Genomic DNA, 15,610 nt, shown 5'->3' with positions numbered 1-15,610 from the left:
AGTCCTGTTATAAGATGATGTTGGTTAACCATTAGTAACGCGAGCAACCTTGATTGTTCAAAAACGCTTTTTGCATTAATAACACGGTCAATAACACAATACCGTTGTTCAGCATCGAACCTTTTCGCGAAAAGCGCATAGTAGGATTTTAACGGTTAAACATAAAAGAATCATGCCTTTGGATAAAAATCATACACGCGGATCCGGGACAAATTTTGTGTCATTAAGATATGGACGGGTCGTTAGTTTCCGGAGGGAAAGATACAGGTTTCAATTTGAGATAAATTGAACATTTTTTTAGTAAAGGAGTCTCGTTAAGCAATTTAAGCATTGTGCAAATGCCAAATAAAGAGAATATAATCAATACTTCATGTCTGATACTTTTAAGTGCAATAATATATTGAAAATCAATATATATATGACATGACAGTTTCCAATTAAGTCTGATCTTACTCAATCCGAAATTTCTCGTCTTTTTTTTAATTTTGACAAGTTGACCCGGTTTTATTGCATTTCTCTTTAAATTCATTTATATTGTACAAAAAATATACGCAAGCAAACACAGTGAAACTTACCTTCTCCAAGTTCATGCGTTTGCTCAGTAACAGTTCCACTTGGCTGATTGGATGTGTTAGAACCTATCAATATATAAACAAATTAATTTTATAAACCTCGAAAATTGAATCTTTCCGATAGAAATACAGTTAATACTCACTCATAAGCATATTCATACGTTACTTAGCAAGAAAGTATAATCCATACTTCGATGTACAGACGGATTATATCGTTCTTGTCAATTAAGGCTCCTGTTTCGATTCCTTTCTCTTGCATGAGAAGCAAAAACTCCTCGTTGTCTTTCTTAATAGATTGTAACACTGCCTCCTTAACTGCCTGAAAGTTTAAATGAAAGAGAGCAGATGAATCGTATCATACTACTACAATATATCATGTTAGTAACATAAGAGAGGTCTCGGCCTTGTCACTGAACTGTCAAATACATCCCGACGATGCATGTAGTAATAAGAGTAAAGTTTTAACCATAAAACATTGGAGTAAGGGACCTAGACAACCTCGACCACAGGGTCATGATTAAAGCATTTTTAAAGAAAACCATCTTTTCACAGGTAAAATATCAAATTCTAAATTTGTTTGCTTTGCGGTTTTAGGGGAACATGTTTTAAAGTTATTTTGCAATGTAAAGAGTATGTACATTATTTTATCTCCAAAGTGACGAACGGTCAATCCAAAACATAAGGGGTTTAAACTGCTTAAACGGCGCACCGAGCACAACATTCAGCCTACATACACTTAAGGTTAAAAATAAATAAAATTTATATCATTGTTCTTGCAACTAAATTTTATAAAAGAGAATTTGTATTCGATTTAATTGCGTTTAAAGAATGGTTGGGTAAATATATGAAAAAATACAACCCAAACCCACCAACAATTGCCAAAAAGGTTATTTTAACTGAACCTGGTAGGATAGAATGTCCTTTATAACATATTAAAAAATTACCAAAATTTGACAACCAAAATTTAAAAAAATCAAGATAGCGTCAAAGGTGGCCACAAAAACCTATAAATAATGATAACTATGTGATACTCTACTCAAATTTTATTGTTTTGGTGTCTATACTTAGGTTGTTTTTTAATGGGGGTGGGGGTGGGGCAAAAAATAATTAAAAAATATATTAGTATATTACGTAACAGAGAAATTCAACATAGCGTCCAAATAACCGCTAATGCAATGACCGCAAGTGCATAACTATTGACTCGAACTTGTTATTCTTTTTTCGCAATTGTATATTAAATAGTTATTCATGTTTTGTTTTAAATATTTATCCCTAGTATAACCTTTAATTCCGGCATTGACGCTCACGCGTCATAAACAACAAAATATAAAAACAGACAAACATTATACCAACATATCAGACATGCGTGTGCTAAACACTTCCTCATACTCAATCTTAAAGGTTGCGTCAACAATGCAATTATATAAGGCCCTTTCTGTGTTAATAATAGCATTTCAAATCAGTGCGTTAAACAAGTAATTATTGTCTCTTTTTGTCATAAATGATTTAATAATCATTGCAAACACATCAAGACCAGATTTGTGTCCAATATGCAAGGAGGAGATTGAGATTTACAAGAATAACTGGGATGCTATTCAGTGGAAGTGAAATAAATGAAGCTAGTGTGTACCGGAAGTATGATCTTGTAAGTGAAGCTGGCACTGAAGTACATAAAAAATGTCGTCAGCAGAACACACATGATAAAAACATTAAAAGTTATTATATAGAGCAAAGTTATAGTTCTGTACAAAAGACAGCCACAAGGCAATCAAGTGGAGATTTTGAAAGTCATAAAGAATGCATGCTCTGTAGTTGTGAGGTTAAATTGGACAAAGGGCATTTTGGCTTGGTACGTACTGAACACTTTGTTTTAGAGGCCTGTGATTCTCGTTCATATGTCATATGGTTATTCTATAGAAAAGACCCAATACGCAAGAATGCCGCAGTTGGTCATGCAAAGGGCGACACAAACAACGCAATAGCCGAGTCTTATGCATATTTCACGGATAGCAACAGTGGTGTTCGATGGTTACTAAGACGGTCCTTCTATCAAAGATATCACTCACCAGAGACGAGAACAAAAGCGTGAACCCGAGTATTAGTTTAAACAAAGAAACAGAATGATCATGCAAAAATAAGGACTTTTTTCTCGTGATAAAACATGGCAGGAAAGGTTGCTCTGATCAGCACTGCTCTGACTAAAAGGGGATCTAGTTTCCTTGTGTCATCAGGGGATGTGTAATGTCCTTGTGTCACCAGGGGATGCAGACGTATATATTGTAAAAGCAACAGTGGAATGATCCCGTCATAGCACATCAACTTTAATCGGCGGGGAAAGATTGTTTATCAGGTGAGAGACGACAGTTGAATGTCATAAATTGGATTTCATGATGAATCAACTGCTAAGTGATATCAATCAAAGTGTTCTTCGTCTCCTAAACTATGGCGTTTTACATATTACTCATCACCTATGAGTCAAAGGTTATGGACTTGTGATCCTTCTCATTGTGGCAGTGGCTATTTTTGGGCGTCATGTTTGATTTATGTGTATCATAATAAACTTGCACTATGTCTAATGATCTTAAAGTGTTCTTTGACTCCCAAAACCTGGGTATAGACACCAAAATCGTCAGATTTCAGTTGCGAGATACATAGTTATGATCATAAATAGGTTTTGGCGACCATCTTAAAAAACAATTCTCCGGAGGTCCGATTTCAGTAAACTTTTGATATGTAATAAAGTACGTGTTACCCTACCATGATCAGTGAAAATACCTTTTGTAGCAATGTTCGGGGGGGGGGGGGATTCAAAGTGTTATATCGACCTGACTAGAACCCGATGATTGTATATTTATCTGAGCATCAGAATAACATACTGAAGTACAACATTAAGTAAATACAAATCTAAAGTACATTATTGTTGTTTAAACATTTGAGAAAGTGCTTTCATACAGTATTAGCCCATGATCATCGTTATTCATGAAGGAACCGTTATGCAGGGTGTAAAAAGCATGATTGCGTAGTTAAGACGTTTATACGAAAAACGAAAATTATGCTACTTATAATTATATATTATACCACACCTCTCAATTATTTTATTTTTTTAATATCCACTTTTGAAAAATATTTAGCTTGAATTACCTACATTTGCAGCGGACTAGATAAATTGGAACAACTTTTTAAAGAGCGTCGCCCAAGAATAATTCCTGTGAATGTTCATTAACATCTTCCATTTGCTTAGTGAGTTATGTTCATTGAAGCAAATCGTGACCACGGGCACCACGTGACAACGGGCCGCCACTCGAAACAACTATTCAGCATGAGCTCTAAGGTGAGCAGTTGAGCTTACAATACATTATTATTTTATTATCATCAGTACATGCATATAAAGAATAATGTGTGTGTGATTTGAATTATTTTTTGTACTGGTTTTCTTTTTAAAAAGCCCACATAGCTTCTTCAATTTTGCGGAATTTGCAACAAGTATTATGATATCTTTAAAATTATCGATTTTATAAAATTAAATTACATATAAAAACATCAAATCTCGTTTGCATTAAAAAATACTGTGAACTACGATGGTGAAAAGAATACATAAAACACTCTGATGTTTTTCTTTCATACGCCTTAAATAAATGAGATATTAATAATTGAAAAGACAAAACCTCGAATAATTATTGTCTTAACATTTTTACTTACATTTTTACTTGATTCCTTTAATTCAGACTCTGGTAAGATGTCGTCTGCAATGTCATGTTTGTTCCATGCTGACGCTAGTAGCAATTTGACCTTGATATTTTCATCGTTTGCTTGAATTAAAAAATAGTATTATGTTGAGGCTATCCGTTCCTGACGATCATTCGTTATGGTCAAAATTCGTTTGTAAAACGAGGCTAAGTGTTTTAATATGGCAGAACAAGTACTTCTTAAACAAAACGTGTACCTTTCATAAGTGAGTCTAGAATTGCCCTATTGATATCATATTCTGAATTCCTGCTTGGATGGAATACGTTAATCTAAAATGAAATAGGGTATTAAATTAGGCTATATCTTTAAATTATCAATCCTATTTCTATTACGTTCAATGTTCAATATATATGTGAATATAAAAGCGAAAATTCACTTGCTTAATTTCATACCAAGAACGATGTAGATTAATCGCACATTTATGTACACTATTAGATTTTGAATGATGTGTTTTGAACGAGTTGCTTTCTTTTGCTTTAAAATCGCGTCCTGATTTTTGTATTATAAGTTTTTTTTAAATGTGAAATGGGATAAATATACTTTAATTAATGTGCCCCCCCCCCAAAAAAAAAAATAATAATCCCGAAGCAACTGAATAAAGTGAATCTCGTTTTACCAGGTTTCTTTTCACAAGTATTCGATAGATGCTCGTGTAGTAGCCTGCAGTTTCCAAATTATCTCTGTCATTTGGGGAAAACATATCCACCATTATCTTCCCAATCACATCTGACCTGTGTTGTAAACATAAACAAGGTGTGAAACTAAATCATCTTGTTTACTACTTTACAAACACTTGATTGTTGCAGTTTCAAAGAAACAATCTGAGCAGACAAATATTTACAGCTTAATACCACAGAGACATTTTGCATGCGTCGAAATATGATTCAAAATCATTCAAACAAATATGTATTACGTACTTACATAACCCTCGTGTATGTAGCAATAATTATTAATCAGTTCAAAATTCGGCATGTAAAATGTCTTAATTCGGTAGGTTAGCGAACCTGCGTGTATGATGCTATACATTATTTAGTAAAGATTCCGTAATCGCTTTTTTCAGTAAGGAGCAATAAAGACGTGTTTTAAGACACTGCATAGTTTAGTTTGTGGGTAGATTTAGTTTTATTAGATCATTTTAAACTTATCAATCGGTGATGGTAATATAACATTATAATGGCTTGAAATACATTATATAACCACAATAAATAGCTTTACAATTTCGAATCAACATAGATTTCGAGACATACCAACCCTTGGATTCATATTATTTAGATATATTGTAAAAGGGCATTTTGACAACTGAACAACTTATAGCGTCAAACTTTGAACTTTTTGTGTTGCCATTACCTGTTTTCGTCTATATTACGAATTATGAGTGTGGCAATGAAATCTGCAATTCTTCCTGAACTTTCAATAACAATCACTGGCATGTTCTTTTCAACGGCCTTTGAGATCGTTTCTAATGTGTTAACACCACCACCGATGACCAAATAGATTACTTAAACAAAATATCGATATTGAAAATTATCAAAAAGAGCAACTTCATGCAGTATCATTTAATATTGATCATAACATTTTAAGACAAATATATTAAGACAATTCAATAAGTAATGTATATTTTATTTTTAAGTTATATATATATATATATATATATATATATATATATATATATATATATATATATATATATATATATATATATATATATATAATGCTTACTTGATCTTTCAAACTCTTCTCGTTGGCTTTTTGGTTTGATTAATTTCATTTCAAGTCTTGATCGGAACTTGATTTCCCCACCAAATGTGCTTTTTGTACCATCGTCCACAAGCAGAAAGTGAGAATGGTTAGGTTCTAGTAAAGCTGAATAAACAGCGTCCTCGTCGGTTCCTTTGTCACCTTTCATGTTGTATGCAACAATTTCCTATGCAATATCGAAAAAAAGATAAATATATAACTATGCAATCTATGTTTGTCTGTTTTGGTGTACAGGTGATTAGCATATTTGTGTAGGTTCGTGCGTGTGGACGAAATATTCAGTGCACGAGTGTGCATTTAAAACATTAAAGTCATATTTATATATATATATATATATATATATATATATATATATATATATATATATATATATATATATATATATATATATATATGTAAATGCATATTTCAATGAATAACATAATGTTGGTAAGTTTCACTGATGAACGTTATATCATGAACAAAATACATTAGTTCCTTTATTGACAATTAAAGCAGCAATCGCTAAATTACATCTTGTTTTTTAAGAATAGTGTTATTTTGTATAACACCCCACGTTGCGATGCCAAGAGCAACAACTTTGACGTCATCCCTGAAACATGCACTCTCACAAATCGCTTCTCCTACAAGATCCATGACACCATACTGCGTTCCACCAGTGATGAGCCAAGCGCCTGTGAATAACAACATAAATCTGCGTCATGATGGCGAAATGCATTAACTAAAATTGACGATAATAGATTTTCTTTTGTCAACCGATTTCATACTTGCACAAGCTACGCTGTATGCTAATAGTTCGGTATAAAACGAATTTGGCGCTGTACCAAATTGCGTAAAAACTGACAGTCATGTTTATGACTATTGTGATGTTAACTTCTTAAGGTCAGTAAGGTATATGGGGAAAACATTAAGAAATTCGAAAAGAACAAATGCATTACAGTCACTTCAATACATCATTATGATTTCTCAACATAAGGCCCCACGATTCTGCATAGTCCATCTACTCCTAAACGTACAACGCTAATAAAAAGAAACGTTTGCAACAGAAAAATATTCTTACTTTTACTGCACAATCAGAGGAACTAATTGCTGAGTGTGTGTAAAAGTTGCTTTAAGCTTAGACTCGACCAGAAAGTATAATTCCGATGATATGCTCAACAAAGGTAATAATATTATTGACACTATTTTTACACGATTTTTCCCACTACTAACAATACAACATTTTTATGAAAAACGGGCCAATATGTGACTTCTAGAGTGTTTACCATGTTTTATTGTTGCAATAAAAGGAACGTCGCCACGTTATTTTTTTTAAGGACCGGAACTTTATTATATCTCGGCTCAGAAATCATTAAATAAAATGTTCTGAGCACGTTTAAAGATCGGGTAAAATGTGCCTTGTAGAATGCTCGAAGGCTTTTTCTTTAATTTGACAAAATGACCATTTTTTTACCATACATGACTCAATATTGATTTCGGTCGAGGTATTATTTTGAAGAATTGTTTTGGTTAAGTTTAAGTTTCATTAATATCAGAAAGGTATAAGTTTTCGACATTCTTCTGCCAAATGTGATCATTTTTAATTTGTACGACGGAAACACCGACACGAAATTATTGAAAGAAGTATCAACAAATTTGCAAAATAAGTTATCGCTAAACGGATATTCTGTTCTTATTATAATTGAAATGCAAAAGTAATTCAGTTCAAACATGAATATTTTTACCAATCTGAGTAATAAACTTGAGTTTATGTGCACCCAAGGCTAAAAGTAATAAATAAAAGTAAAAGTGTCTGACTTAACCCGGTGCATGCTTTAACACTATACTAAATATATGTGTTTATACATCATCATAATATAAACCATCATAAAACAATTTAATCATAATAATTTTAAAAACATTAATAACGTGTTTAGCATGATCTTAACGACCTAAGTTTATAAATTCATCCACACGAGTACAATATCTTTGTAGAGCAAAGATATGAAATAAGTTTGTTCGGAGAACCCGCGCCTTAAAATATTTGATATATTTATGGATGATTCGCGACGCTATGTAAAGGATGCACATATATCTAATCAATAATAATTCCAATCCTCGCCGTTGTAGTTGCGATCATTAGTTTAACCCTATAGTTACCAGCCGACGGACAGTGAGAACGCAAAGTTCTTCTTCAAAATGCATCATAAATCAGGGAAATTAAGTACATGCTCATTTATAAAAGTGATCGTAAAAACATAGGGTAACTATTTTGCTAAAGTTATAAAATTAAAAATTCAGTATTAAGTGCCTGCTTGAAGCTGTTAGTTATTGAATACACAAACACTCATTGGAATGTTAAAGGGACTTGTTTACAATTTTTATATGGTTTAACATTGACATTCAATCCTGGACCGCTTTAGATGAAATCAAACAAACGCTACCACTATAACACGCAGTCTTTCGTATTAGACGGTAAGTGAAAACGTTATGTCGGTAATAAACGCTTATTTGTGAAACGAATAACAAATGATGTATCATTTTTTCCGTATTAGATTAATAATTATACATAAACATATACATAAACGAACTGTCATTTGATTCTTTGATTCTTTGTCAGTGTTATTTTGCTTGATGGCATATATTGCATCATATTTTTTAATTCTGGCGGGATATTACTCCTTCGTTCAGTTGACTATAACAAAAAGTCCAATCCTGTGTAACCCACACATTGACTTAACGCTAAAAGCAATGCGTTAGATATCATTAAAAATGATTTAAATAATACAACTAACATTTTATATCGATATACATAATCTAAATGTAAAGGAATATCTTATCGCCAAATTCATACCAATAGTTGTACGTGCACTGTTTTTACTAATACGCCTATCGTACACATTGGTTTTTACTCAAGAGTTCGCTCATAAACATCGAACCAAACAATAAGAAAACTATAAGTCGGATCAACCATTATATTCTTGTTCGACCTGCACATTCTATTAATCGTGATGAATTAAAATAATTTAAATAATAATATACTTCTGCTTTCAATTATTTGGAGTTTTAATATGTACATCTAAGCTACGAACATTCATTAAAAGCTTCTTCTCGAGATCAACTTAAATTTTTCTATTCAGTTTCATCTGTTTTGTGTTTGTCATTTTCCGTGGTTTATCATTTGGTCACTTGTCTCAAATTAAGGACATTTTTACGATGAAAATAATGTTAAAGTGTCATGTTTTTATATTCATAATAAACCGAAAATGAAATTTGGGACCGTTGCTGGCGTTTAATCATATTATTGATTTTATATTTAATTGAGAATTTTAAAAACCAATTAAATAAGAAACGTAAACTTACCCGTCGACAAAACAGCGTCAATAACTATTTTCTTACAAACTTCTTTTTCCTTTTGATTGAGATCTAAACCATCTGCACCGCCAGTGACTGATATAATTAAATTTGGAAGTCTAAGGTGCCAATATTCTGTGAGTAGAGTTAATACATCTTCCATGTTGGAGTTTGGGTCAAGGCGTATATACTGAAACAAAGATTATGATGGCAATTAAATTGGGATGTAGTTACATGCACACGAAAAATGTAAATGAATTTGTGTGTGCATTAAATGTCATTTTATATTTAAATCGTTTTGCGAAGATTACACAAATATAAAGTGAATCAGTTGTAATGTAAAAGCTAAAATTAATTAAGGACGCAGAAGTGATTAATAACAAAACATTACCGGCGCCATTTGTTGTTCTACCATCGTTTCTTCGAATGTTACAACACCGAATGAACTAGTGCGGACTCTATTAAATATGTAAACATATTTCAACATGTTACATTCTTTATATACTTTAGCTACATTCTTATTGTATTACTGTTGTTGTGTCTGCTTGTGTGTCTCTAAAATACTTTTTTTTAATTTATCAAAACTTAGATGCGTTTTGATAAAAAAACATACACATGACATTGCAATTTTTGTATTTAAGAAGCGACGGGATATTATTTATGAGATTGCTGAAATGGTGATTCAATCTGCCTTGAAATAAACATATGATAAAAGATAATCGCCGTGGCAAAAATCACAAGATTAGCCAGAAGAAAGAGTAAACTTAAAGGTCATCCTAAACGGCTTATAATGTTATACCGGCAAATGAAGATAATGCGCAAAGAGTTGAAAATACTTGGCGGAAGCGTAGAGAAAATGTCAGGAAGAAAGTACTCCGAATCCATTTGTGAAGAAATATCTTCATTAAAGTGTACGAAAATCAGGTACACTTGCACCCACATTGAAAGGCAGATTTAGACATGAGTTGCAAACGTCTTGAAAAAAGTCATATTTAGCCAGTTCGATTAATCAAAACCTAAACTAAACGAAATGACATCATCATGAAAGCTCGAGCAGAATCAGCACAAGGTCCAAAAGAAATACCATATTGGGTTGACAAGAACTGTTCTTAACTTCTCTTTTTAACATAGCTAACATTGGAGGTCTTCTGGACTTTACTTCAGTTAAGCAGTTGATGCCAAAATGACTCGTCAAAGTCGAGGGAAGAACGTATACTATATGATGGCAAATTGGCTTACATTATAAATGCTGGATAATAGTGCGTGGACTCATCAGTACAGACAGGTGCTTAGACGATAATTCGTAAAGACACTCTAGCAAACCTAACAGCGTCATGCTGAGTAATTGCAAATGGATATGTCCACCACAAGCTTGAAATTCTTACACTTTAAAAGTAATTTAGTCTTGACAAGTTTGAAACACGACCTTGAAAACGTTAATAGCGTTTTACAGTAAGACTATTGAGATCGTGACAATTTAACACGTGTTTAGTTTTTCGCTTGCGAACAACTAAGGCTAATACCACTTTTAGCAAGCCAGATTTGTTAGAGACCCAAAACATGATATCTGCCGCATCCGCGCCGAAAAAGGGTTGTATCATTTATGCAAGAGGTTTCAGTTCTTCCACTTTATTCATTCACTTATGGATGCATAATGTAAATATCATCTTAAATTGAATATTTTCTAATGGAACGTTTTTAAAATAAATAACCACATTTAAATTATACGTGTCGCGGAAGAGTAGTTCATGAAAAATTAAAATAGTCCACTATTTGCTGCGTCTTAATCACGTGGTATTTTTGCGCAGCACAGGTCTTTCAAAATCTGAGGCTATAAATAGAAATAGGGAAAATAAAACTTCTGCTGATCAGCAAGTTGGATATCGACAGTCGTTTGTTGCGTAACCTCATTGATAGTGCTTGCTAGTACAGCGGGGTTTTAATTCGATATGTAAGGGAAATGTGCTTGTGTTCTCAACAGTTAGTGGCGATCTCTCATGTATTCTTAATTGCACATGTGATAACAACGCGATAGTATAAGGTGAAGTATGTTTTATTTCACAGTTTTCAATTTGTAAAAAAAAAAGAACATTAGTTCACCAATAACTACAGGTATATTATAGATACAACACAGATACTTTATAATTGATAAATTCTAATATAAAAACAACTAAAAATAACAAGAATTTTCAGTTTTTTAAGATATGGCGCGTAAATGCTGACTTTGAAATACAGTTTGAAATTTACGTTTCTAAACAATTAAATTGAAAACGAAAGTTTTACTATTGTGGTTTTTTTTCACTTGTTAGTCGCATATTCACCGCTTGAAATGTGTGCTATCATAGTCAAACCGCCATAAGTGTTAGTAGATAAACATTATACTAGGGGAGCTCACATCAAATGTGTCCTAGCATGGCTTATTACGAGTTTATTTCTTAACCTTCAAAATAAATCATATGTTAATATTTGATTAATACGCAGTTTCTGTCGACACATTCAACTCACACTTTCATAGTCGCGTCATGCGAAAATGGGCCTTATGGCATTTCGGCTAGCTTAGCTCAAGCCCAGCATGTGCATTTGTACAGTCTGGTCAGGGGCGATGCTGTCCGCTATCAATTTACTCAAGTTTTATGGTCTCATTGTGTATTTCCTGACCAGTCTAGAGATGCGCAGAATGGGCGGGCTATAGCTATGATGGGCGCATATGGCATAAGACCCATTTTTGAATGACGGTTTTTTTTAAATCTCATTGCGAATTGTAAATGGCTCATTTTAGCAAAATGCTTTTCGATATAAAATTGAAGTCAAAATAGCAAATATAGCACACTGGCAAATAAAGGTAGCCTATTCAGGCGTTCAGGAACGATTTCCAGACGTGCTGACCGAGTACTGCAAACATTTGTGTTTAGATAATTAAACGAGTTTCCACTTATCATGACACTATACTATTTAAGTGTTGCTTGTTTTCTCATTTTAAAAGCAACCCTGTGTTTATCGATAGTCAATTGTGTCTTCCCCTGACGATTTAGTGACCGAATACAGACACTGAAATTCTTTACGTTTTTACGCGTAATTGTAACTGTGCCACAATTTGTGTCTGTATGCCGTTGGAACATGCAGAAAATTGTCCGGAATTCCTTACACTGAACAGTGTTACATCCTTTACGCTGTGCGCAGACACAGTGATGTAGCCCAAGTTCAGTGGATTTCTCTCGAAAAAGACTGAACTATTCAAATGTATTTATTCGTGTCTGATGGCGTTATGTAAAGGTCATTTTAGGTGAATAGCTGGGTAAAACAGATACGCCGAAACAGGTCCCTAGCCGAAAAAGCGCACAAGAGTTCTATACCGATGTAAAGGTAAGAGACTTGTTGACACCGCGTAAATTGCTAGGGTATCAAGTAATGCATCAACAATAAAACAGGGTCAAAAGCGCTGTCTTTATGACTTTTCGATTCGTGAGTAAACAGTATTGCTCGCAGATTAATTTTTTTTTTATTTTCATCAATTATCTAATTGTATATTTTAAATTTGGTAATGGTGCCAAAAGATCAATAGTTGTGTAAAGGGAATTTCCATCATGAATTTGCATTCTTAGTGTCCGTGATAGAATTTGATATTCCAACAATAATCATTTAATATGATTGTGATTGCAATTTTAGTTTATATACACTGGTTCTCATTATACCATTTTCAACAGATTTTCTATGCTATCAGAACGTCAACAAGGGAAATGTTGTTTTTGTCTAAGTTATCTCTGTAACATAAATGGGATGATAAACTGTGCATACACATCTCGACATGTTCGTTAAGACACACTCTTTATAAAACTGAATGGGTTGTGTAAACTTGCGATTTAAAAAGCTATAACCTTATTTTCAAAATTGAGTTGCGTCTAAGATTATGCAACATCGAACAACTTCAGTGCCTTCAGCGCTTTGATTGATAATCATCTCAGTAAATCTCCTCTCTGCAGTAGTGAATTTTATCATCAAAGCAGCAAAATAATAAGACGAGATCCAGATATTTTTTCAGGAGCTAGCAAGCCGCCCTTTATAGCCTTTATGGATGACATTTCGTTAACAACACGATTAATTTCAGAAAGGCGCGATGGGTGCTAGAAGAAAGCAAGCCAGTACCGCTACATTGTCTTGAAGGACAAAAGTGCAGGTTAAGTGAAAAAGAAGCGTTAACATGATGGTGACATTGATATACCAGCTAAGGGTAAATCACATATCCACGGTCTTTACAGGAGCTAAAAAGCCGAGAAATCGTCGGCATAAATAAACATGTATGATTATCTTCACAATGGCTTTTAATAAAACATAACTCAACCACTCAACAAACAACCAACAAGTGCCAAGCCAAGCTAAAATCAACTTCGTCGGTGCACCTTTGGGGAAAAGCACTGGAAACGTCTAAACTACCTGATGATGCAACTGGTAGCAAAAAAAATTCTTGATTTACTGAAATATTTTCATACCTTAGTTGGGTTGAATAGTTAAGATTTGTTTTTATCACTTTGTGTAAGCTTCCCAAATAATTACAACGAATCATTTGCATAAAAAGATTTAAGCAAGCTGATGGAACATGTTATGTTTTAGGTCATATTATTCTATAACGTACAATCTAAGGGTAACATAAACAGTGTATAAGTAATATTTATTAGACTTTTCAAAGAAAACATTCGATGCAGTAATATAACCAGATGATAATTAAAATTATAGGATTTGAATTATTTGTTTGCATTTACCACAGCGATTAACAATTAACGCATTTAAGGACTTCATAAGCAATACCTACTTATTTTCTTTAACGGTAAATTTCTCTCTGACAAAATCTGTGATACTTCTCTGAAACCAACACGTTGAGAATGAGCATACGCAGTGTGTGTATTTGTCGGAAATAGAAAACACATTTTTAATGTTAAGCACCGAATATACCATTTTATCAACCTTGATTTACAATGTAAGTAAATACAAATTTAATATTCAAATACATCGCTAACAGATGACAATTATACCTTGCTTGGTTCGTTAACACATGTAGTGCTGGAACTGTAAGTAAAATTATGTAAAATACCTTTAATTATCAAAACAAACAAAAACTCTTTGGACATTTTTCGCGTATAAATACATTTAAGAAATCATATATTTACCGTTATACTAAAAATAAGTATAAAACATTGGTTGTAGTTTTTTTACTATAGATAAACCGTTTATAGAATAAATCATGGACGTTTCATTAACCATCAGATGTACAACCGTATTTGATATTATATAACGTGTTAGATATATTCAGAAATTACAAGTTAATTATTTTCTCTGAAAAAGAAATTTTATATGCAAACTAAACAGATCCTATACGTATAACTCTATATCAAATAATTACAAAAAACTATGATAGCCTTATTTCTAAATGGTGTTATTTATGAACTTAATATATATTCTAATTACTCTTAAAGCTTTGTTTTCATTTGTATAATTGTTGATGCGATTAGTTTGTGTGAAATTCGGAATGTCATGCATATTAATGTTATTCATAGAATAAACTTAATATAAAGTTATTATAATTAATACGAATGGACAAGTGCGAACTATATATGTTCCTATATCAAACATGCTTAGAAGAACGATGCGATAAAATAATTATTGAGATAAACGTTGATGTCTAGACCTTGAAGCTTCTGTCGGTGTGTTATTTTGCACATCTATTTGGTCCAATTCTATAACATCGTTCTCAGGTCTGCTCATTGTGTATGCCTGTAAATAAAATGAAATCACTTTATTGTGGGTGAATACATTTATATTTCATGTGTTTATGTTACAGTTACCAGAACTACTGTACACTACAAAAAGATGGGTGCAGAAAAATATTTCAAACGTTAGTAACATAGTTTTGATTTAGCTCATGTCTAGTATGTCTGCTTATAATATCCGCATTGTAACGACAAGTGCTCTATGTGAACACTAAACTTATAATTAGATATTTTAAATTATCTATTGGCATGTTTGAACTAATCGTAGCTCTTGTCTCTATAATCAAAGTAAAGTATAATGCCCCTTTATGTTGAATATGTGGATTATGTCTTTTTTGTAATATTTTCTTTGGAGCTGGTGATTCAAATATCAATTTCATGGAATTAATCACACATTGGCAATGTCCGTACACACAATTTTCTTTACAGTGAATGTAT

The 15,610-nt window shown here is 32.8% G+C and overlaps 1 protein-coding gene across 1 annotated transcript in view; it reads right to left on the bottom strand.

Moving 5' to 3' along the window:
* LOC127870075 (transient receptor potential cation channel subfamily M member-like 2) overlaps positions 1–15,610 on the bottom strand; it is a 44,943-nt gene that overhangs the window by 15,104 nt on the left and 14,229 nt on the right. The window contains exons 2-14 of the mRNA XM_052412734.1: positions 15,091–15,176; positions 14,438–14,471; positions 14,218–14,267; positions 9,802–9,868; positions 9,420–9,600; positions 6,591–6,751; positions 6,039–6,243; positions 5,667–5,817; positions 4,936–5,050; positions 4,516–4,588; positions 4,272–4,381; positions 763–891; positions 576–638 (exon numbers count right to left, since the gene is read on the bottom strand). Coding sequence (XP_052268694.1) covers positions 576–638; positions 763–891; positions 4,272–4,381; positions 4,516–4,588; positions 4,936–5,050; positions 5,667–5,817; positions 6,039–6,243; positions 6,591–6,751; positions 9,420–9,600; positions 9,802–9,868; positions 14,218–14,267; positions 14,438–14,471; positions 15,091–15,167 — 1,416 coding nt within the window. The 5' untranslated portion in view covers positions 15,168–15,176. The remainder of the gene's footprint in view (positions 1–575; positions 639–762; positions 892–4,271; positions 4,382–4,515; positions 4,589–4,935; positions 5,051–5,666; positions 5,818–6,038; positions 6,244–6,590; positions 6,752–9,419; positions 9,601–9,801; positions 9,869–14,217; positions 14,268–14,437; positions 14,472–15,090; positions 15,177–15,610) is intronic.

Source organism: Dreissena polymorpha, chromosome 2 (assembly GCF_020536995.1).
Source record: "Dreissena polymorpha isolate Duluth1 chromosome 2, UMN_Dpol_1.0, whole genome shotgun sequence".
Classification (NCBI taxonomy): Eukaryota; Metazoa; Mollusca; class Bivalvia; order Myida; family Dreissenidae; genus Dreissena; species Dreissena polymorpha.
This window is presented reverse-complemented; position numbering and strand designations above follow the sequence as displayed.